We start from the raw sequence: 25,823 nt of genomic DNA, 5'->3' as shown, positions 1-25,823 counted from the left end.
TGTGGCACCACCTATTTGTGTAGGTTGTTCACCGCCCTTACTGCAGTGCAATTCTTGTAGAAAAAAATCTCTATGTACTAGGACATCTAATCCACTGTAGCAATATGCATCTGATACCTTGTGTTAGTGGCTAGTACTTCTTCACAGCCTATATACTGTCTATATTCATCCCTTGATTGACTTTTGGCCATGCATCCTTATCTGAATGGTTATTGGAATTCATTCGTGAAAATGAGAAAGCACGCGATTGTAGGTAATTTTAGGACATGGGATGCAATTAGTTACGTGATTGTGGGCAGGGAATATGTTAAAGGTATATGTAGTTCAGTTGACGAGAGTGTAGAATGATTGAACAGCTGCTGATTCAATCCCTGTGGCAGTAGTAGCCAGATTAACCTGCATACTCAAATAAATGAGTTTGAACAAGCTGATTCCTGAATTATGCTAATCTTATATATTTACAACCAAAATGTTATTGCTTCCTGATGTCTGAGGTTTCTGGATCTTTGTTTAATACAGGCCTGACCCCTAGCTTTGTTCCACACTTGCAAATTGGAATCCTCAAGTTGCATGTAATCAATTGCATCTTACTAAAGGACAGAGACACCTCTTTGGGTTAGCACTTATTATTTACTTCAGTTGGCAGATTTGAAAAGCAGTGCTTCCCAGGTTTCCATAATGTACTGTATCTGGTATAATGGCTTTTTACCATTATAATCCAATGATCAAAAGTGAGATTCTGCAGCCATAATGTAGACTTGTCCTCATAAAACAAAAGAGAGCTATTGCAAAATCTAGAGCCTCCTAGTGCATGCAGTTCTGCTATAACGCAGTAATTCTGTTCTCGTGCAATCCTGTTATAAGAAAATCGTGTAATAGCAGCACCATTTAAACTAATGGCGCCGGAATCATGTTATAACCAACACGTGCTTTAAAAGTTCACACTTTTGAAACCGTGTCCTCAATTCATCAATTGTGTTATCGCAAATTTGCATTAATGAAACATGCATTATAGCAGCACAACCTATATCCAGTAGTATCCAGGGTAACATTATGCAAAAAAAAAGAAAGTTTGTGACAGTCACAAAAACGTAAAAATGTAGAAAACCTAAAGATGTACAGAGAGTACAGGGGTGAAGTAAAAATGAAATTGGAAAGCAAAGATTATGAAAAAAGGCAAAATTAAGGAAAACACAAAGATGTTTTATCATTACATGTTGAGCAAGATGGTAACTAAGGGGAGGGTAAGAGACATACAGGATGTGTATGAATGTAGAAGATGTGGCTAGGCTTCTTCATGAGTATTTTGCCTACAGAAAGTAGAAGGATGATGCAGACACTCTCAGGAAAGAGGAGTGTGTAATATTCAATGCAATATTCAATGTAATAAGTATAGAAGGCAAGACAGTAATGGAGGTGCTGACATTCTTGAAGGTAGATAAATATTCACGGTGCATAAATGCCTGGCAATGAACTTCTCCAACAGCAGAGAATCTAACCACACTCCCTTTACGTTCCATGGTATTATCATTGCTGAATCAACACCTTTGGGTAACTGTTGACCTGAAACTGAACTGGACTAACCCTATAAATACTATGGCCACAAGAGCTGGTCAGAAGTTCTGTCCACTATCTACAAGGTACAAGTCATGAGTATGATGGAATACTCCCCACTTGCCTGATGGGTGCAGCTATGCCAGCACTTAAGAAGTTTGATGTTATCCAGGATAACACAGCCTGCTTCATTGCAACGGCATCCACAAATATATATTCCTTCTGCCAACAGCATTCAATCGGTGCAGAATATAACATCTACAAGATGCACTGCACACATCCACTCATGTTTCTCAGACAGCACTTTCCAAACTCTTGATCCCTAATACTAGAAAGATAATGGCAGCAGATAAATGGAAGTTCTGTCATCTCCAACTTCCAATCGAAGCCACTCACTGTCCAGACTTGGAGACATATCACCATTCCTCCAGTGTTGCTGGGTCAAATTTCTGGAACTCCCTCCCTTAACTATATTTTGGGGCACCTATACCAAATGGACAGCAGCAATTCAAGAAGACAGCTCACTACCATCTTCTCAAGGGCAACTATGGATAGACAATAAATATTGGCTTTGCCAGTGGCACCCACATCTCTTTAATGAATAATTTAAGAAACAACAGGGCTAGATAGATTGTATCTAAAACATGTCATGGCAGCCATGATGGATGTTCTGAGTAACATTATTCAGTCCTCACTAGTGACAGACGAGGTGCCAGATGTCCGTGAAAATTATACCTGTGGTTGAAAAAGGTGTAAGGGGTCTGTCAAATAATTATACCCCAGGCAGTCTTTCTTTGTTGGGAAAATTATTTGATGCAATTCTGAGAGTCAGGATACATTGTCATGGAGAAAGACATGGCTTAACCCAAATATACAGTATTAGTTTGTAAGGAGAAGGTCATGTCTTCATAACCCAAATTAACGTTTTGAAGAACTAACGAGGAAGTTTGATGAGGTAGTACAGTGCATGTTGACTATATGGATTTTAGAAAGGCCTTTGACAAGGTTCTACACTGGAAATTGGTCGGCAAAGTAAAAGCACATGCGATACTAGGGAGTATAATGCATTGAATCCAAATTTAGCCCAGCGATAGGAAGCAAGAGGTAATACTTCATGGATGTTCTTGCAAACGGAATGTGGTTTCCGTGGTGTTCCACGGGACTTAGTGTGGTTCCCTTGCTGTTTGCTGTGTATGTTTACTATTTAGATTCCAATGTGCGAGACACTATTGAGAAAGTTACAGTCACTACAAAATACAGTCATTTAAAATTAATTGTGAATAGTTGAATAGTTATCAACTCCAGAATAATATCGATGGCTTGGTTGAGTGGGAAGCAAAATGGCAAATGGAATTCAATCCCGAGAAGTCATAAGGTCATACATTTGGGTGGGCAAATAAAAGTAGGGAAACACAATAAAGAGAAGGATACTGAGGAACTAAGAGATCTTGGAGCACATGTCCACCAGTCCTTGAAGGTAGCAGGGCTGCTAGATAAGGTGGTTAAAAAAAAATCTTTGAAATACTTTCCTTTATTGGATTTTAATACAAAAGCATTTTTTTAAAAATTGGAACTGTATAAAATGTAACAAATGGAAGTCTGAGTCTCCACTTTATAGAAAGGACATTTTTGCTCCGGACAAAACACAGAGGAAACTTATGAGGATGATGGCAGGGGTTGGAAATTGCAACCATGAGGAGCGTTTGGACATGTTAGAGTCTTTAATCCTTAAAACAATGGAGGTCAAGGGGTACAAAAGAATTAAGATAGAGTAGGCAGGACAGATTTGTTTTCACCAATAAAGTGTTGATTTCTGAGGGGCGCAGATTTGAGGTGATTGGTAACAGGAATAGAGGGGAGTTGAGGAAAGGCTTTTTCACTTAGAAGGTGATGGTTTCTGGAATGTCTGCTCCTTTTTGGTGGTTTGTACAGAAGCACTCAACCTATTTACAAGGAACCTACTCCTGAAGCATTTTAAGCCAAAGCAGCAAGTACTGGAATGTCCTATTAGAATGGGTAGCTAGCCTTCCTTTCTTGGCCACAACGGGCTGAATGGCCTCTTTCTGCACAGTAATCTTTCCATGGTTTCTAACTACTGTGGAGGAGGCTAGAGTTGAACATGCACTTTTTAAAATGGCACTCAGGTGAGTGGATGGGATCACAGAAATACAAAGGAACACAGATTTCCACAGACCAAGTCATGACAGGGTAAAGATAAATTGGGGACATGTGAGTCATCAACTTTGGATTGAAGAAATATAAATATTCTAAATGAGACATGAGATTACACAATCTGGAGGAGCAAAGGGATTTGAGGTGGCTGATATTTAGATCACAATATGCAGAATAGTTTGTATATTCCAGGAACTGTTTTTTTTGTACAATGAGTTAAGCCATTCACCTTTCTCTATTTATTTTAATGATATGGTGGATTTGACTCATACTGTGTCTCGCAGCCATTTTCACAGGCGTCCCAACATTCAATCCTTGATTCTCGCCATAAGGAGAGGGTTGAAGGATTTGTTAAAGCCAGGCCCTGACGCATTGCTTTTAGCCTCAGGATCTCCACCTTGACATGCAAAGCCTTGGCTGCAATGATCAAAGTTAAAGCCTCCATGATCCATGACATATGAGGTTATGGTGCAGTCAAAGTCTCGGTTGCTAATGAAAGATGAGCAATGCTTAGCAAATGTAACAGCTTATATCTTTGTGATATTAGAATGGGCTGCTCATCTCACGTGGATCTGACTTAACCAGAGCAATGTTGCAGCAAATATTGTCACAGTATGTGTGAATCCATTGACAAAATTGTGCCTTATTTCCAGTGATGTAGCTACCTCAGTGTGCATAGTATGTTTTCTTCTTCCCCTCTGTCCCTCTATGTCTAGTGAAGACCTAAGTTCCTCAGCTGGGTCGGCAGTTGGCCATGTTGGCATGGAAAACTTGGCCAGTCACCCTCTGGTGTCTTTTGGCCTCTTGGGCTGTGTCCTATTGAGAGTCTCTGCCCAGGTGGAGGCTCACTCCCCTCGGTTTGAGCTGTACGGGCCTTGACATCGCAATTGGGTCTCAGCTTGTATCCAGAAGCCACTGGGCATTCTGCTCAGCCTGTCTCCAAGGCTGCCACAATCCTCGTCGTGAAAACATACCAGAACGGTTACAATAGTGAATCACAAAGCTGCTACCGTGCAGAAAGAGGCCATTCAGCCCTTTGTCCCTTCGTTAGTAACAATCTCCTGCCTTTCCCCCACATCTCTACATACCACTTCTATCCAAATAATCATCCAATGGCCCTTTTGAATGTGTCAATTGAACCTGCCTTCACCACGTTCCCAGGCAGTACATTCTGCTCCCTAACTACTCACTGTGTGAAAAAGCTTTTTCTCACATCACTCTTGCTTTGTTTACACATCACTTTAAATCTATGCCCTCTCATTCACTTTTTCACATGAATAGGAAACATTTAGAGGGATATGGGCCAAACGCAGTTTAGTTTGGGAAATATGGTCGGCATGGACGAGTTGGACCTATGGCTCTATGAGTGGATCAACTTCTCCCTATGGGTCCACCCAGCCCGCTCTTAATTTTGGCAAATTCTATGAAATCTCCTCTGAGCTGCCTTCTGTGGTGGCATCCGGTTGAAGGAGATAGAAATGGCAGGACATGATCCTTTTAATGAGAAGAAAGATGGGGTGGTCAGTGAGAACAAGGGGAACACCATTGCTGTTATGGAAGTAGGAAGGGAAGGGCTGAAGGCAGGAGTGCCTCACTATTTGTAATCTAATCATTTTTAAACCAAAGACAAAGAAAGAAACATGAATTACGAGCTTATACTTCTCTGACTCAAACTGTACCCATTTTAAAAATTCCCATACACAGATAGACACACAAAGAGACAAGACAGGACCTGAGTATTACGGGTGAGAATGGGAAAAGAAGTCAGCATGGCATAGTTCTGGCCCCAGTCCAGATCACAGATGTCAATGAGTTTTTTTTTTTCTTTGGGGTTTGTTTCTCATTCTTCTGATTTTCTTTTTGCTAAAGATCCGAAGTTGGGGATGTACATTTACTCCATTTACTAGCTGAGCAATCTGCCCTTTTAAACCTTCTGAAGTTGACTTTATGGTTTTCCCTTCCAACAAGGAAATTTGGAGAGTAGATTATTGAATAAGTGAGAATAGCTACCAGAAGGTTTTCTGTTACTTCTCGATATAGAAAGGATCAAAAGAGATTGAGATGTTTCCTCTTTGCAGGACACAGACACGTGCAAACGTCACTCAGCAGCTAATCAGGTGTTTGTTACTATGCTGAACCCAAAACAGTTATAATTGAAAAGCCAATCAAAACACTGTTTCTGGGCAAATTCCACAGATTCACAACCCTTTGGGTGAAGAAGTAGTCACTGATAGATCTACTCCCCTTTATTTTGAGGCTTTGCCCCCTAGTTCTAGTTTCACCCATCAGCGGAAACAACTTCCCTGCTTCTATCTTATCTAGTCCCTTCATAATTTTAGGAGAGGTTGAATAGGTTGGGGCTGTTTTCCCTGGAGTGTCGGAGGCTAAGGGGTGACCTCACAGAGGTTTATAAAATCATGAGGGGCATGGATAGGATAAACAGATAAGGTCTTTTCCCTGGGGTGGGGAAATCCAGAACTAGAGAGCATACATTTAAGGTGAGAGGGGAAAGATTTAAAAGAGACCTCAGGGGCAACTTTTTCACAGTGTGGCGTGTGTATGGAATGAGCTGCCAAAGGAAGTGGTGTAGGCTGGTACAATTGCAACATTAAAAAGGCATCTGGGTGAGTATATGCATGGAAAGGGTTTAGAGGGATATGGGCCAAGTGGTAGTAAATGGGACTAGATTAGTTTAGGAATTCTAGTCGGCTAAGACGAGCTGGACCGAAGGATCTGTTTCCGTGCTGTACATCTCTATGACTCTGAGATTCCCCCCTCAATTTCAATGAGTATTGTATTTTGTAAATAAAGAAATTTATTGGAACTGCAGAAGTTAGGACTATATTGCCTCTTAGATAAAGCAGAAACAAAGATGAGACCTATTTGGAGTAGTGACAGTATATATTTTGAGCTGATTTGATTGATTTATTGTAGTCACACGTACCTAAGTACAATGAAAAGCTTTGTTTTGTGAGCAGTAAAGGCAGATCATATAAAACAAGGATATGCACATCATAAGGTGCTCAGACAGAGCAAGGCATACAGTTAATGGATGCACAGGACATTCACAAAGCAAGATCAACAATTATTTGAAGTTGGTCAGGTCCATTCAGCAGTCTAATAGTAGCAGGGAAGATGCTGTTCTTGAAACTGTTGATGCCTGTGTTCAAGGTTCTGTATCCTCTGCCTGACGGGAGAGGTTGTACGAGAGCATTACTGAGGTGGGAGGGGTCTTTGATGTTGGTGGCCTTTCTGCGGCAGGTTGGCTTCCATGATAGCCTGGGCTGTGCACATAACGGCCTGATGTTTCTTATAACCCTGGGCAAAGCAGTTGTCGTTATGCACCCAGACCCTACCATAGGTGTAGAATCAAACCCAAAACTCATGGTGGACAAAATCCATAAGGGCAGCTTAACTAAAGGTTGTATTTATGGATCAATGTCTTTTCAGTAAGTTTGCTAACACTTTTCATTCTGAGAATAATTTAAGAAATATTCAAAAGTTTTGAATGTTCCTTTAATGCTGACAAATTATTTTCAAAATTCTGCTGCAACTTATAGATAACTTCAGTTCTGAAATAAATTACCTAAATCTGCTCTATAGATTTTGCTGTGTGCTACATTTTGCAGGGCAAATTTTACACACTTCCAGCACTGGCTGAGAGTCTTTCTTGATAGAAGTATAGATCACGAATAGCCCATTGATCACAATATCACCAATCAGGCGATTTCTACTTCTGTCCATCAAAGTTCTGGATAATATTGCCTCATATAGTAACAATCATAATGATGGATTATTTCTCTATCTCTTAGAATATCCCAAGATACAGAATGGCCAGGTTGAATGTCCTCTGGGCTATAAAAAAATGAACCAGACAAGTTGTCAAGGTGAGTGATATGGAGTTAAAAGATGACATGTCTTATGGTTTTAGACAATTTAGGAATGAGTACAATTCCGTGTCCCACTGTTAAGTGAGGCAGTACATAGAGAATAGTAACATAGTTGATGATTAAGTTGAATTACAGAATGGTTACATCAGTGAAGACAGCCAATCAGCCTGACTTGTCTGTGTAAGAGTAGTTCATCTGCTCCCAATTTCCTGTCTGTTCCCAACAGCCTTGCAGATTTTAAAAAAAATATTGTTTCTTCAGGTAATTATCAAATTCTTCTCTAAAAGACATAAATGGCTGTATTCTGTACTTTTTGGGAGATCCGAAATAACTGCTGCAAAATGTTTTTTTTTTCTTTATGCCATAGTTATTCCTTTTGTCAATCATCTTGAGTCAGTTTCCTTTGGTTTTTGACTCTTTTGTCACCAGGAACAATTTCTGTCTAGCCACTCTGGCCAGGTTCCTCTAGATTTGAACATCTCGACCAAATCACCTTTCCACTTTCTTTCCTCTAAGAACAAATCACAACCATCCCATACAAAATAATAATATTGCAAATGGCAATGAACTGAAATGAAAACACAAAATGTTGGAGATCATCAGCCAATCAAGCAACATAGGGTTAGGGTTGGCTGAGATCTCAGTTATCCATTAAAGTGTTGAAACATCTGAGCCCCAGTGAAACAAATACTTGGTAGATTGCTCTGTCTTGCTGTTAGAGGCTGACAATTGCATCATGTTTATTTAAAGAAGTTTCATGTGCTTACAGTTCCTGCTATTGTTATTTTAAAATGCTGCATCTGATATTTTTTCTCTCTCAGATGTAGGATGCTTGTAAACATGAAGAAGAGTGCTTTATCCAATTAGACTCTGTAGATTTGAACTCTTATCTAAGTAGTCATTAAGATAGAATGTGAACCCACTTGATTGACTTTCCCAAAACACTTTAAACTGTGGGAACATGGCCCTTTCTCCTTTGTTTTCCCAAAATAAGCAGCTAAGCAACTCAGACCAGATAAGTTATGTATTTTCCTTGTTGGAGTGGTATTAGAATCACCAAAATTGAAATTGGTTAGTTTGAGAGAGGGTGGAATGGAGTGGAGTTCCTGCCCCCAGTTGTACTTTAGATTCCGATTGGCAATGTCTGTATATATGCCAGATTCAGACAGGGCTGGGTTTCACGAACGTGGCTTTCAGTGATCAGATTGCTTACCATTATTTAAGAATGACACACATTCTAATGGCCAGTTGGATGAGATATTGGAGCCTGTTGGGAAAGTGTTTCCATTGCTAGGAGAGACTAGGACCAAGGGCACAGCCTTAGAGTAAAGGGAAGACCTTTTAGAATGGAGATAAGGTGAAACTTCTTCAGCCTGACTGTGGTGAATCTATGGAATTCATTGCCACAGAAGGTTGTGGAGACCAGGTCATTGAGTATATTTAAGACTGAGATAGACAGGTTCTTGACTTTCAAAGGGATCAAGGGTTATGGGGAGAAAGTGGGAGAACGGGGTTGAGAAACTTCTCTGCTATGACTGAATGGTGGAGCAGACTCAGTGAACTAAATGGCCTATTTTCTGCTCCTATGTCTTGATCTTATGGTTAGATTGGTATCTACAGAATATAACCCATCAAGGATTCAGTGTTTTGGGGGGTGAAAGGTTGGGATTCCCAGGACGTGGAGAGGTTGCAGAAGTACCTACATCCTAATGATATCCAGGATACTATAAAAAAGCAGGACAAATCCAATCCAGTCAATTCCCGCCCCATTAGCCTAATCTCGATCATCCGTAAAGTGATGGAAGATGTTATCAACAGTGCTATTACCTGCTCAGCAATAACCTGCTCAGTGACACCCAGTTTGGGTTCTGCCAGGGCCACTCAGCTCCTGACCCCATTACAGTCTTGGTTCAAAGGAGCTGAAATGTCAGGGGGGTTAGCTCTCCCAATGTTTAAAATAATACCTGGCACATAGGAAGATGGTTGTGGTTGGTGAAAGTCAGTCCTCTCAGCTTCTGGACATCTCGACAGGAGTTCCTTAGTGTTGGGTCCGAGGCCCAATCATCTTTGGCTGCTTCATCCATCATAAAGTCAGAAGTGGGGATGTTCACAAATGATTACACATTGTTCAACACCATTTGTGACTCCTCAGATACAGAAGTATCAAGATGTAGCAAGACCTGGATGATATCCAAGCTTGGGCTGATAAGTGATAAGTAATATTTGCATCACACAAACGCCAGGCTATGACCATCACCAATAAAAGACATGACCGCCCCTTGATATTCAATGGTGTTACTGTCACTGAATCCCCCACCATTAGCATCCTGGAGGTTACCAGAAATGCAACTGGACTAACTACATAAACATAGTGGCTACAAGAGCATGTCAGAGGCTAGGAATACTCACCACCTGACTCACTAAAAACTGGCCACTATCTACAAGGCTGAAAATGTGTGCTGGAAAAGCGCAACAGGTCAGGCAGCATCCAGGGAACAGGAGAATCGAGGTTTCGGGCATAAGCCCTTCTTCAGGCTGAAGAAGGGCTTATGCCCGAAACGTCGATTCTCTTGTTCCCTGGATGCTGCCTGACCTGCTGCGCTTTTCCAGCAACACATTTTCAGCTCTGATCTCCAGCATCTGCAGACCTCACTTTCTCCACTATCTACAAGGCACAATTCAGGAGTGTGATGGAATACTGCCCACTTGCCTGGATGGGTATAGCCCCGACAACACTCAAGCTTGACACCGTGCAGGACGAAGCAGCCCGCTTGATTGGCGCCATACCCGTAACATGCTTACATCATCTTTACCTTCTCTTGCTTCCCTTCTGCCTTGCCCCCTCAAAAAGACAGGTTTCTAAGATAGGTAAGGCTGAGGACTGGTAACCTATGTAGTTTGTTTCTTAAACACCAATAAATTTATGAATGCGCTCTTGCATTTCTAATGGATGTCAGCTGGGTCACTTCTGTGCCTCAAATGGCATTTATTTTTCTCTCTTCTCTCGCTACACTCTAAGTAAATGTCAACTCCTGGCTGGCAGAATTTGGCTTAATACAAAGCTGGGCTTTAAAGATAGCACTGGTGCTGGGAATCCCAGCATATCCCGCAGTGGGAAGTGCTCCTTCCTCTGGCGAGAGTGTATCTAGGACAAGAGAGGTACCACAGAGACATGGTACATTATTGATAGGTTGCTTTCAGATAACAATGTGAGAAATGTCTCTGGGGCTCAGAGACAGAAACCCTCTGTGAAAGTCCCCAGAATTAATACAGAGTGAACTTTATCAGAATTCAGCTCTGTTTCTAGAAGTTGTACAAAATGTAGAAACTGCTGATGAGCGCTATTGTTATCTATTACTTACCTCCACACAATTTGCAACACTTCCAAGTTTTGTGCACTCTAAGTTTTGGAATTGTGCCCTGCACTTCCAAGTCTCCATAATCAACACAGATCAAGAAAAGCGGTGATCCCGATCCAGATTACTAAGGAAACTTCACTGTGTACATTAAGCTAGTCTGAAAAGCAACAACTCATCTCTGACCTCCACCTCCTGTCACTTGGCCATCTTCACAACCATGCTGCTACTGTCATTTTTATTCAACAAGCTTTAATTTTGTCAAACTTTTTATGTAACAAGGGTATTAGAAGTGATTGAGTGGACCAGACTATCATGGAGGCAGCTGACCCTTTGGAATGCTTATACTTGCATAAGTAAATTCAATGACTTGTTGGTTAATAATTATAGCGTTATAAAGCTTGCAGAGTGTTTAATGAATGAATCCAGACTGAAGACCCATTAATATGGATGCCTCAGGAATTCACTTAGGGACATTGAAATAAAGAGGAAATCAGGCTTCATGTCTGCATTTTAAATATCGTTGTGAGGTATCAATAACTATGTAATTGAATCCTGAATATAAACTTCAGAATAAGGTGGCAAGGGAGAGGAAAAGGCTGTCTATTCCTCTCCACTGTGCACACTCTGTGATCAGCCCTGAGAGAATGGGCTTTAAATCCATTAAGTAAAGATTACACACTGTAGAATCTCAAAATGGAATTTTAACCACATATTCAGTACTGTCCTTTTCAACATTGAGACTTAACCTGTTTACTGAAAATGGAAATTGTGAATGGTTAGCTTTCCAGTTAATTTATAGGTTATGATTTTACTATTAGTTCTGCCCACTGTATCACAAAGAGTCATACAGGTCTACAGCACAGGACCATCACATTCACTCCAGTCACCAAACTATTCCAATCCTATTTCCCAGCACTTAGCCTATAGCCTTGTATGGAGAAAGTGAGGACTGCAGATGCTGGAGATCAGAATCAAGAATGTGGTGCTGGAAAAGCACAGCTGGCCAAGCAGCATCCGAGGAGCAGGAGAATCAATGTTTCAGGCATGAGTCATTTCGTGATGAAGGGCTCTTGCCCAGTACATCGACTCTCCAGTTCTTCAGATGTTGCCTGACCAGCTATGCTTTTCCAGCACCACATTCTTGATTCTGATCTCCAGCATCTGCAGTCCTCACTTTTTCTCCATACAAGGCTATGGGCTAACATGGAAACAGACCCTCTCGCCCTTGTATGCCTTGACCTTGCAGATGCATATCTGAAGGCTTATTAAATACTATGAAGCTTTCTGCCTGTACCACCCTGGTAGACAATGAGCTCCAGATTCTCACTACCCTTAGGGTGAAAAGAATTTTCCTCAAGTTCCCTCTAAAGCTCCTGCTCCTTACCTTAAACCTGTGCCCCCGGTCACTGATCACTCCATCAAGGGCAAAAGTTTCTTCCTGTCTACCCTACCGAAACCACTCATAATTTTATACAGCTCATCATTATAGGCTCCTCTTGCTTTAAGAAAAAAACAACTTCAGTCTATCCAATCTCTCTTTATCAGCTCTGAAACTTCTTATATAGAGTCATAGAGATGTACAACATGGAAACATACCCTTCGGTCCAACTTGTCCATGCCGACCAGATATCCTAACCTAATCTAGTCCCATTTGCCCATATCCCTCTAAACTCTTCCCCTTCATTTACCTTTTAAAAGCCTTCACCACTTCCTCTGGCAGCCCATTCTATACACATACCACCCTCTATGTAAAAAAGTTGCCCCTTAGGTCCCTTTTATACCTTTCCTCTCTCACCCTAAACCTTGCCCTTTAGTTCTGGACTAACCCACCCCAGGGAAAATGCCTGGTCTATTTATTCTATTCATGCTCATCATGATGTTATAATCCTCTATAAGGCCATTGCTCAGACTCTGACCCTCCAGGGAAAACTACCCGAGCCTGTTCATCCTTTCCCTATGACTCAAATCCTCCAACCCTGGCAGCATTCTTGTAAATCTTTTCTGAACCCTTTCAAGTTTCACAACATCCTTCCAATAGGAAGGAGACCAGAATTGCACACAATATTCCAATAGTGGCCTAACTAATGTCCTGTACTCAATACTCTGACCAACAAAGGTAAGCATACCAAATGCCGCCTTCATGATCCTATCTACCAGCAACTCTACTTTCAGGCAACTATGAACCTGCACTCTAAGGTCTCTTTATTCAGCAACATTCCCTAGGACCTTACCATTAAAGAAATAAGTTCTGCTCTGATTTGCTTTTCCAAAATGCAACACCTCGCATTTATCTAAATTAAACTCCATCTGCTACCCCTCAGCCCATTAGGCCATCTGATCAAGATCCGTTGTAATCTGAGGTAACCTTCTTCGCTGTCCACTACACTTCCAATTTTGGTGTCACCTGCAAATTTACTAACTATACCTCCTATGTTCACATCCAAATCATTTATATAAATGACAAAAATAGTGGGTCCTTGTGACACACCACTGGTCACAGGCCTCCAGTCTGAAAAACAACCCTCCACCGCCACCCTCTGTCTTCTACTTTGAGCCAGTTCTGTATACAAATGGCTAGTTCTCCCTGCATTCCATGAGATCTAACCTTGTGAACCAGTGTCCCATGGAGCCTTATCGAACGCCTTACTGAAGTCTGTATAGTTCACGTCCACTGCTCTGCCCTCATCAATCACAGAACATAGAACATAGAACATAGAACAATACAGCACAGAACAGGCCCTTCGGCCCACGATGTTGTGCCGAACATTTGTCCTAGCTTAAGCACCCATTCATGTACCTATCCAATTGCCACTTAAAGGTCGCCAATGATTCTGACTCTGCCACTCCCACAGGCAGCACATTCCATGCCCCCACCACTCTCTGGGTAAAGAACCTACCCCTGACATCTCCCCTATACCTTCCACCCTTCACCTTAAATTTATGTCCCCTTGTAACACTCTGTTGTACCCGGGGAAAAAGTTTCTGATTGTCTACTCTATCTATTCCCCTGATCATGTTATAAACCTCTATCAAGTCACCCCTCATCCTTCTCCGTTCCAATGAGAAAAGGCCTAGCACGCTCAATTTATCCTCATACGACCTATTCTCCATTCCAGGCAACATCCTGGTAAATCTTCTCTGCACCCTCTCCAAAGCTTCCACATCTTTCCTAAAGTGAGGTGATCAGAACTGCACACAGTACTCCAAATGTGGCCTAACCAAAGTCCTGTACAGCTGTAACATTACTTCACGACTCTTGAATTCAATCCCTCTGCTAATGAACGCTAACACACCATAGGCCTTCTTACAAGCTCTATCCACCTGAGTGGCAACTTTCAAAGATCTATGAACATAGACCCCACGATCCCTCTGCTTCTCCACCTCACTAAGAACCCTACCATTAACCCTGTATTCCGCATTCTTATTTGTCCTTCCAAAATGGACAACCTCACACTTGACAGGGTTGAACTCCATCTGCCACTCCTCAGCCCAGCTCTGCATCATATCTAAGTCCCTTTGCAGCCGACAACAGCCCTCCTCACTATCCACAACTCCACCAATCTTCGTATCATCTGCAAATTTACTGACCCACCCTTCGACTCCCTCTTCCAAGTCATTAATAAAAATTACAAACAGCAGAGGACCCAGAACTGATCCCTGCGGAACTCCGCTTATAACTGGGCTCCAGGCTGAATATTTACCATCTACCACCACTCTCTGACTTCGACCGGTTAGCCAGTTTTCTATCCAACAGGCCAAATTTCCCTCTATCCCATGCCTCCTGACTTTCCGCATTTGCCTACCATGGGGAACCTTATCAAATGCCTTACTAAAATCCATGTATACTACATCCACTGCTCTAACCTCATCCACATGCTTGGTCACCTCCTCAAAGAATTCAATAATCCTCTTTGTTACTTCCTCAAAAAACTCAACCAAGTTCATGAAACATGATTTCCCACGCACAAAGCCAAGCTGACTATTCTTAATCAGTCCTTGCCTTTCCAAATATATGTAAATCCTGTCCCTCAGGATTCCCTCCAACAACATCAGGCTCACCATGTTGATGGAGGTCTACAGTTCCCTGGCTTGTCCTTACCACCTTTGTTAAATAGTGGCACCACGTTAGCCAACCTCCAGTCTTCTGGCACTCCACCTGTGACTATCGATGATACAAATATCTCAGCAAGGGGCCCAGCAATCACTTCCCTAGCTTCCCATAGAGTTCTAGGGTACACCTGATCAGTTCCTGGGGATATATCCACTTTTATACGTTTCAAGACATCCAGTACCTCCTCCTCTGTCATATGGGCATTTTTCAAGATGTCACCATCTATTTCCTCAATTCTATACCTTCCATGGCCTTTTCCACAGTAAACACTGATGCAAAATGCTCGTTTAGTATCTCCCCCCATCTCCTGCGGCTCCACACAAAGGCTGATCTTTGAGGGGGGTCTATTCTCTCACGGGTTACCCTTTTGTTCTTAATGTATTTATAAAAACCCTTTGGATTCTCCTTAACCCTATTTGCCAAAGCTATCTCATGTCCCCTTGTTGCCCTCCTGATTTCCCTCTTAAGTATACTCCTACTGCCTTTATACTCTTCTAAGGATTAGATCAGACAGCATGTTTTCCTTTTTATTTAATTTTTTATTTCCCTTTATTTCCTGCTTCACCACACACCTTGATTTGAAAGTATCAGACAATATTGATGACTAATCTCTCTGTCAGTGTGGTTGATTGCTGATGAGCAACAAAAGTCAGTTGTGATTCAGGCAAGGTGGATCAAAGCATCGGGGTTAAATATTTCATGTTCAGCTAAACTGCTTGACTATCCATGGCATTTGCGTAGCCTGGTGAGATCTGATCAAACAAATTCAAGTCTGGCTGTAAAATAGAAGTGTTGGCCAGTTTGTTTGAGAATCGACGTTTTGGGCAAAAGCCCTTCATCAGGAATGAAGGGAGGGAGCCTCTGGGGTGGAGAGATAAATGGGAGGGGGTTGGGGCTCGGGAGAAGGTAGCAAAGAGTACAATTGGTGGATGGAGGTGGGGATAAAGGTGATAGGTCAAAGAGGAGGGTGGAGAGGATAGATAGGAAGGAAGATTGGCAGGTAGGACAGGTCATGAGGATGGTGCTGACCTGGAAGGTTGGAACTGGGGTAAGGTGGGGGGAGGAGAAATGAGGAAACTGGTGATGTCCACATTGATGCCCTGGAGTTGAAGTGTTCTGAGGCAGAAGATGAGGCGTTCTTCCTCCAGGTGGTGAGGGAGTGGCAGTGGAGGAGTCCCAGCACTTGCATGTCCTCGGCAGAGTGGGAGGGCGAGTTGAAATGTTGGGCCGTGGGGTGGTGGGGTTGATTGGTGCGGGTGTCCCAGAGATGTTCCCTAAAGCGTTTTTGCCCGAAACGTCAATTTTCCTGCTCCTCAGATGCTGCCTGACCTGTAGTGCTTTTCCAGCACCACTCTAATCTAGACTCTGGTTTCCAGCATCTGCAGTCTTCACTTTTGCCCAGTTTGTTTGAGACTCAAGTGCACTTATCCTATTTTAAAAGACTTTAGTAGAAAGGAACTGAAAAGTTACTGGTAAACGAGTAAGACACTCACTCAGCCTTCATTGCTCACAATGTGGTTTCTCTACACTGAAGGGAAATGAAGTGTAGACTGGGTGTGCAGTTCGCAGAACACCTCCATTCTGCCCGCAAAAAAGGTCCTGAGCATCCAATTGCCTGCCACTTCAACACACCACCTTGTTCCCTGGCCAATATCTCTGTCTCAGGCTTGCTGCAGTGTTCAAGTGAAGCTCAGAACAAGCTGGAAGGGCAGCACTTCATTTTTCCCCTTGAGAACTCCATAGCCTTCTGGAACTCAATATCGAGTTCAACAATTTTCTCCTTACCCCAACCCCCGCACACTTGGCCTTGTTATCACATGGTCTGCTACTATACACAGCCCATTGTCAGCCACTAATTGCCCCCATTAGTAGCTGTTTGTTCTCCCAGGCTGATCACTTTCCACTCCTTTGTCTGTCCAACTGTTTCTGTCTCCCTTTGGAATCTACCTCCACGTATTGTTTATTCCTTAACCCATTTTTTTCATTGCAAAACCTTATATTTAATCGCTGATTGTCTGAGGATGGGAGGTGGTTGCAGAGCTGAAAGTCTTCTGGTTCTCTGTCTCCTCTCTTGCAAACTTTTCAACTGCACTTCTGGAGGGTGACAGATGAAAAAAGAGAGGAACACTTTCTTCCCTTACTCACCAAACTCTCAGATCTACACTCTGCTCCATTGTACTGCTGTTCATTCAATGTCTTTGAGTTTGCATTTTGCAGAGATTTATTAATCCAATATAATTTGTTACATAGTTTTCTCTTAAGTTACCTTGAGATGTACTCTTTTGTGCTCAACAACATGGTGCATTTTCTTAATCTCAGATATCAACGAATGCCTGATGTCAGGAATGTGTCAAAATGCTAACTGTTTGAACACCAGAGGTAGCTACAGATGTACGTGTAAACCTGGGTATATGATGGATACATCAAGGAGCCACTGCATCTGTAAGTGATAATCTGATGATTCTATGCTGTATATATCAGTGACATTTCTGGATGTAGTTAAGGCAGGCAGATCTTAACCTTCACCACATTGTCATCCAGTTTTCATAATGCATAGAATGTTAAAAAGATCTAACATCTGTGAAAATATTACTAGGAAATATTTTGTGAATATGGTTTCAAATATGTTGTGTTTGATATATTTGTCCTTAATACAAAGCTTAAGGCCTAGAAATGTCAATGCAGGAGGAACATAAGGCCCATTTGTTCTCAGGTGAGACTGGAATATTGATAAGAATCCAACTCTATTAGGTGGACATCAGGAGTTCCAGTTGGAATACTGTGCAAGTTGAAGACCATTCAATGTCTGAAATTCTCCAGCCCTTCAATGCTTCAGGAGTATTGAAAAGGTGGGAAGTCAAGATTTCAAGTAGTCAAGGTACTTATTGGTCTACTTGGCAGCCTTTATGCAAATACCACCATTATTCCATAATTTAGGATGGGAGTTCTGAACTTTGATGTGACACTTTCTGTGGGTTCAGGCTTGCATTCATCCAGTGGAACAAGGCTCTCAGATTGACTGGACCACTTCTGTATTTTACGAGTATACATTCTGTCCAAAAATGGATCCATCCATAAAACCTTTGAAATAAACTGTGCAATCCAGTGCTAAAGTTCCCAAAAAGTACTTGAATTTTTCGTGGCAGCTAATCTCAAGTGCTGCATGGCTTGTCACTGACTCTGTGAGCCAGGCACGTTTACAACTTAATAATTCTTGGATGGTACCTGCCCCCACCAAGGGATCATCTTAGGTACTTGGCTTATATCGGGGGAAAGAAAAAAATTGTTGATATCCAATACTTGGAAGAATACCAATACCTCAACTCCTAATCTCCCCTCTTCATACAGAGGGAAAATTCTTGAAATCAGTCATTGTGAATATCCAGGTGTGTGTGTATGTGTGTGCCTGTGTGCATGCTTGATAGAGGGTATGCATGAGTGTGACAGAATATATGTCTGTGAGAGGGTATGCGTGTGAGTGAAAATGTATGAGTGTGTGTTTGTGTCTTGCATGTGTGTGCATGTGTACATTTTTCCCACTTGTGTAATAGCCACAAGTAAATCTGAGATGAGAAACAGAGAAGAGGCACTTTACTTTCTCTGGGTTTCCATGTGTGGGACCAATGTGTCTACTCCAAAGATCCTTTGGAAACTGGTGGTGAATCTTATTCCTAATGTTAATTTTGGTCCTTTAGACTGTTTACTACTTAAGGTAAGCAAGCAATGGAAAGCTCACAGAAATGTTGGATGCTGGATTTGAAAATAATTCCTGTAGCTGTAGGAGCCACACTATCTCAATCAGCTAGAACTGAAGGATTGTCTTGAAGACTAGCCTGACTGCTCTGTTATGAGCAAATTAGGAGTGCTGAACTGATTTGTTTTCTTGTCCCACTCTTCCACTGGTAATAAAAATGCTTGCTTTTAAGAAAGGTAATATTATCAATTATATATTCATATGTATCAGACTGTGCACAGTTAAGTATCAGAAAAAAAAAATCAGCCTGGTTCCTCAACTTTAATATATGAAGGACTAGTTTGTTGCAAACCAGGCAAATATATAAAGTTTCTTTACAGATGGTTTAAATTGTGCAAATATATACAACTATCCTTCTTGAAGACATTAACACGGTCCCACAGAACTCTAGAAAAATGTACAAAACTATTTTGGTCAAGTCACAATTAAATTCAGGAAAAATGATTATTCACTGTCCAAATGGTGGCCTGTTTCTGAAGTCACTTTTGCACACAAGCTGTTGATATACATGTTGGTCCTGCTGTTGATATCCTAAATTAGTATATCATCTACCATTGCTTTAGAACAGCTTGCACTGATCTTAAAATGGCCCAGGCGCTGATGGTTGGCTTAACATGAAGATTCATGAATGCTGTCTGGGGTGTGACTTTCATTGGTCGCTGACTATTTCAAAATAAATCTCTTTTTTGTTTCCTGAAGATCATAAGATGTCATATTGAGGCTTGAATCATTAAAGTGGCCACAATTAATTCCCTGGACTGGTGGTAATCTTGCAACATGAACCCAGTTGCAAGGCCTTTTCATTATCCAGGATGAATGTGGTGAATTTTTCATACCTTTGACATACAGGCCACAAATGACCATCTTGATGCATTTGTGAAGTGTGGCAAAATTAATGTTTCTGATGTCCTCTGTGGGAGTTTGGAATGAGTCAGAGCACTGAATTATAGTCTCTGGCCATGTTAGACCATTAGAGGAGGTTGGCTCACTTGAGAGCCGCAGCCACTGTGATGATAAAACTTATACCATCCAGGATAAAGCAAGCTGCTTCATTGGCACAACATGTACTGACATCCATTCCCTCCACCAAAAATGCGCAGCAGCAGCACAGTGTACTCTGTACTAGACACATTGTAAGAATTCACCAAAGCACCTTCCAAACCCATGATCCCTTCCATCTAAAAGGACAAGGGCAGCAGATACATGGGAACACCATCAACTTCAAGTTTCTCTCCAAGCCACTCACCATCCTGACTTAGAAATATATCGCTATTCCTTCACTATCTCTGGGTCAAAATCCTGGAATTCCCTCGCTCATGGTATTGTGGGTCAGCCCACAACAGGTGGACTGCAGCAGTTCAAGAAGGCAGCTCACCACCCACCTTCTCAAGGGCAACTAGGGATGGGCACAGCCAGTGAGAACCACATCCAATAAAACAGAAGCCATCCTATAGCGCTTTCAACAAAAGCTACATTGCACTGTATTTGGTGGGTTGAATTTTATTATAAAGTGACAAATTTTAGTTTGTTTTAACTAGTAGACAGTTCATCTCCAGAGTTCATAATTGCTTATCTGTAGTTATAGAGAGAGGGCTGAATAGGCTGGGGCTATTTTCCCTGGAGAATCAGAGGTTGAGGACTGACCTTATAGAGAGGCATGGATAGGATGAATAACCAAGGTCATTTTTCCCAAAGTAGGAAAGACCAAAACTAGAGGGCATAAGTTTAAGGTGAGAGGGAATGATTTAAAAGGACCTAAGGGACAACTTTTTCACTCAGAGGGTGGTGCGTGTATGGAGTGAGCTGCCAGAGGAGGTGGTGGAGACTGGTACAATTACAACATTTAAAAGGCAGCTGGAATGGTCCATGACCAGGAAGGATTCAGAGAGATATGGGTCAAACGCTGGCAAATGGTACCTGATTAATTTAGGATATCTGGTCAGCATGGAGGATTTGGACTAAAGAGTGTTTTTCCATGCTGTATATCTTTAAGTGTATGATCCTTTCCATGTTGCCTATGTGGCATAATGGATGCTTATAGCTTACCTACTGTCTGATGATGATATTAGTATCCCACACTTTCATCTCTAAATAATCCTGGACACCTGTAAAAACATTTTTGTTGCATGAAGTGTTTACAGGAGCTAACTGTTGCCCTGAAACTTTCTCAGAATCGGGGTTTGATTTCACCCACTTAAAGCCACATACACACTTTGCCAATCCTGCAATGGTGAAATAATTTTGAGGTTTTAGTGGACCCATTCGAATACATGGTTCTCAAGTTCAGACCACTGGCTGATCCTTTTCTGATGGTCTTGAGTATCTTCTTCAGGATGGATTTTTTCTTCTGCTTTTACATTGGTTTTACATTAACACCAAATTGATTGCTGCAACTTCTGATGAATTTGCAAAAGTTCTGAATTTTAGCTTGAAATAAGCTTTATACTTCTTGTACTGGTTGTTTTATTTGGAAATCTATTTCTCTTTGTCATTTGGCACGCAGCATTACCTCTGTGTGGGAATGTCTTAAACTCTCACCCATCTTTGCAATGTAGCTTGTGTTACCAGCTCAGTTCTTTGTGCCCAGTTGTAAGGTGAGTAAAACCTGCCTTTGGCCTCCTTCTAAAACCACAATTGCCCCTCCCACGTGGTTGATGCCCTCCAACATATCTCCTCCAATTCCCACACCTCTGCCCTTAAACCCCATCCCGCTCAAAGCAACAAGGGCAGAACACCCCTCGGTCCTCACTTTCCACCCGACCAACCTTCGGATAAATCACATCATCCACCGCCATTTCCACCACCTGCAAACAGACCCTAACACCAGAAATATATTTCCCACCCCACCCCTATCCACCATCCGTAAAGACCATTCTCTCCATGACTCCCTTGTCAGGTCCCCGCCCTCCCCACCAACGCACCCGTCACTCCTGGCACCTTCCCCTGCCACCACAAGAAGTGCAAAGCCTGTGCCCACACCTCTGCCCTCACCTCCGTCCAAGGCCCCAAAGGACCCTTCCACATCCAGCAGAGATTTACCTGTACTTCCACACATATCATCTACTACATCCATTGCACCTGATGTGGTCTCCTCTACATTGTGGAGACAGAACACCAACTTGCGGATCTTTTCAGAGAACACCTGCACTGACCAATCCCACCACCCTGTAGCTGAACACTTTAACTCCCCTTCCACTCTGCCAAGGACATGCCGGACCTGGGCCTCCTCCGTCACCAAAACCTAACCACCCACTGTACCCCCCCACCCCCACCACGTTCCTGATGAAGAGCTTATGCTTGAAAGGTCGATTCTCCTGCTCCTTGGATGCTGTCTGTCCGGCTGTGCTTTTCCAGCACCACACTGACTTAGTCCTTCCAAAGTAGTCTTCTCTGGAATCTAGCCTCTAGTGTGTACTGGGCCTGGACTCTAGATTGCACTGGCCTTCACCCCGAGGCCAGAGACCGCTCTGGAATCATCTTGAGGTGGGAAGTCCACGCTGAGCCCACACTAGGCCGAAACACCACCATATTGACCTGCACATACTTAATGTATCTTCAACTTTCCTTTATGCTGCACTTTCAATACCAGTCAACCTCACAATACAGGGAAAAAGTGAGGACTGCAGATGCTGGAGATCAAAATCAAAGGATGTGCTGGAAAAGCACAGCAGATCAGGCAGCATCTGAGGAGCAGGAGAGTCGAACGTTTCGGACATAAGCCCTTCATCGGGAATGAGGCTTGTGGCCCAAAGGGGTAGAGAGATAAGTGGGGATGGGGTGGGGGTGGGGCTGGGGTAAGGTGGCTGGGAATACGATAGGTGGATGAAGGTTGGGTGTGGTGATGATAGGTGGGAGGGGAGGGTGGAGTGGATAGGTGGAAAGGAAGATGGATAGGTAGGACAGGTCACCAGGGTGGTGCCGAGTTGGAGGGTTGGATCTGGGATAAGGTGGGGGGTGGGGAAGTAGGAAACTGGTAAATTCAACATTGATTCCGTGTGGTTGGAGGGTCCCAAAGGTGGAAGATAAGGCATTCTTCCTTTAGGCGTCTGGTGACTTGCATGTCATTGGCAGAGTGGGAGGGGGAGTTGAAGTGTTCGGCCATAGGATGGTGGGTTGATTGGTGCACGTGTCCCGGAGATGTTCTCTGAAACATCGACTCTCCTGCTCCTCAGATGCTGCCTGACCAACTGTGCTTTTCCAGCACCACATTGTTTGGCTCTAATCTCCAGCATCTGCAGTCCTCACTTTCTCCTGGGTTGGAAGGATTGTTATTCTGAACATTTTTGTTTCCTTATTTTTCCAATGTATTATTATGATCTGTAATGCTAGACCTCTTATTTCTCTATTTTTCTAATTTTTTTCTCCTAAAGGTTTGTAATGAAGAATCAAGAATACCTTTGTACCTAAGATGGTGCCATAAGTGGTAACTTATAACGTTTCCACTGTACTCAAGTGACAATAATGCTAGTTTTAATTTTATTAACAGGGTAGGAGAAGGGGAATGTCATTAATGAACTTCATTTACATTTGCCCACTTCTGCCAGGAATTCCATGTCAGCTCCTGCGGGACATGGGCTTTAGCAGGGACATGTTTTCCCACTGCCTGGAAACTGAAATATGCCCACTGCCATGTAACCCCAACTGACTCAGTTCCCACCATTTTAGACTGGCCTAATTTCTGTTCTTGGACTTGTGCTGCATTATAATTCATCATCCCCCAGTTTATAACTCAGAAATTGAACCTTATCTCACACTTTACATGAGATCATTGTGTAATAATCGAAAATTAGATTATTGGCATCTGAGTATTTTCTTCCACAACCTGCAACCTTGAGTTTAATATTAGATTAGATTCTCCACAATATGGAAACAGGCACTTTGACCCAACAAGCCCACACTGACCCTCCGCAGAGTAACCCACCCAGACCCTATGCATACCCCTGACTAATGCGCCTAACACTTGGGGCAATTTAGCATGGCCAATTCACCTGGCTGCACATCTTTGGATTATGGGAGGAAACTGGAACACCCGGAGGAAACCCATGCAGACACAGGGAGAATATGCAAACTCCACACAGACAGTTGCCTGAGACAGGAATCAAACCTGGGTCCTTGGCAATATGAGGCAACAGTGCTAACCACTGAGCCACCGTGACAGTAGGAATGTTAACATTCCCTTACTGACATTTGCTTTAGTATGATTAGTCTCTTCAAATGATGAATCAGGGAGCTCCATATTTCATTTGGGGTGCTTTTATTTAACCTACTTATCCAATCAACTTGTTCAGGGATGCTATTACCCTTCTCTGGAGCAGATGGAACTTGAACCCCCATCTCCTGATCCAGGGGGAGGGTCACTACCACTCTGCCACAAGAGGGCCCTCTTTGGGATTCTTTTCAGGTGCGATAAGTCTCCAATAGGACAATATTAGAATAAAAGTACATCAAGCTTGGAGACTTCTAGGCTGCCTATTTTACATCTTCTGTCTTGTTTTCAGTTACATTACATGATTGTAATTGTACCAGTTTCCAGTTGGGTAGGTTTTGGGGTTAAAATACCTTATTTCAGAGAGACAATTAGTCTTTTGAACCATGAGCTGGATCCTTTTAGGTTCTAATTGCTCAATACTATGTGACAGGGTGAATTGTAAAATGGTAGAGAAAGAAAAGCTGGCAATTATTTATACAGCACAATTGACACCGTCAAGTGATTCACAGCAAACTCATTACTTGACCTGCAGTTTTATGACGGCTATAAATGAAATTGTGCACGCAAAAAATCTTTCTACAGTAAATTATTGATTTCTCCTCACCTTGTCTCATGGGGTGTACATAATTCCTTGTTTGTAGGCTAAAGGCCCGTTATTGGCCTTAGTTAAAGTTTATTTTGAACCACTTGTTAAGGTTTACAGGATCAGTGCTTGGTGCATGCTCTTTCATCTCATTTTAGTCTTCTTTGATAATCCTGACACCATTCCTTGCTGCCACCTTTCTTCCTTTCTGTGAATATTCTTATTGTAAAATTGATCAAAGTACTGTTAGGGAAGTGCTACTTCAAGAAAATTTCTAATATTTTCGAGGAAGGTGGTGTGTAATTTAAAAGAACAAAAGAGAACATATGCTTATGTACTTGCTCATGTGTCTCCAGAACATCACAAAGTTTTTAGAAACAAGTATTTTTGAAGTTTAGTCCGTATTGTTCTATGCACAAACAACACATTCTGGTTCATAATGTAAAACCACATCAATGAACAATGATATGGAACTGCATTTTAAAACAAGTCAACCTGCATTTGAAAAGAAACAAAAGTCATTTGGGTTTTGAAACTTTTCTGATTTCAAACCAGCAATGAATTGGGCTTGTTGGGTAAATGTTATTCAAAGGTAGGAGATGATTGAGCTCCTGAACTACCCTCCTGAGAGCAATGTGTTGATTTTGTTTTTTTGCAATTGGTTTTCCTTTTCAGCGGACAAAGCTGTTTCGGTAGAAAAAGGCACTTGTTTTAGATCGCTGTCCAGAAGGAACTGCTCGCTGCCTCTTTCTCAGCAGATCACGAAACAGATCTGCTGCTGTAGCCGAGTGGGCAAAGGATGGGGTAAAAACTGTGAAAAGTGCCCGCTGCCTGGCTCAGGTAATAATTTATTTCACGTGCTGCCTCACTGTTCTTTGTAAATCATTACATATGAAAGAGATGGATATTATTATAAAAAGCTACAGGTCAGAATTGAAGTAGCCTTTGCAAGTTATAGTTTATTCATATTTAAAATTCAATCATAGGATCCCCACAGTGTTGAAGCAGGCCATTCAGCCCACACCAACCCTCTGAAGGGCATCCCAACCAGACCTACACTCCTATTGCTGTAATTCTGCATTTCCCCTGGCAAAATACATCTAGCCCGCACATCCCTGGACACTATGGGCCTTTTTGCATAGCCAACCTGTACATCTTTGGACTGTGGGAGGAAATCCACACAGACAGAGA

General features: G+C 42.3%; 1 protein-coding gene across 2 annotated transcripts in view; it reads left to right on the top strand.

Annotated features, from left to right (window-relative positions):
* Nucleotides 1–25,823, top strand: part of LOC122553394 (latent-transforming growth factor beta-binding protein 2-like) — a 465,241-nt gene that overhangs the window by 237,664 nt on the left and 201,754 nt on the right. For both annotated transcript variants that reach the window (XM_087989653.1, XM_087989652.1), the window contains exons 9-11: nucleotides 7,539–7,613; nucleotides 17,406–17,528; nucleotides 25,308–25,472. In XM_087989653.1, coding sequence (XP_087845779.1) covers nucleotides 7,539–7,613; nucleotides 17,406–17,528; nucleotides 25,308–25,472 — 363 coding nt within the window. The remainder of the gene's footprint in view (nucleotides 1–7,538; nucleotides 7,614–17,405; nucleotides 17,529–25,307; nucleotides 25,473–25,823) is intronic.

Source organism: Chiloscyllium plagiosum, unplaced genomic scaffold (assembly GCF_037043375.1).
Source record: "Chiloscyllium plagiosum isolate Xiang-an unplaced genomic scaffold, Cpla_swu_hap1 HiC_scaffold_8, whole genome shotgun sequence".
Lineage (NCBI taxonomy): Eukaryota > Metazoa > Chordata > Chondrichthyes > Orectolobiformes > Hemiscylliidae > Chiloscyllium > Chiloscyllium plagiosum.
Note: the sequence above shows the minus strand (reverse complement) of the source record. Positions and strands in the feature narration are given on the sequence as shown.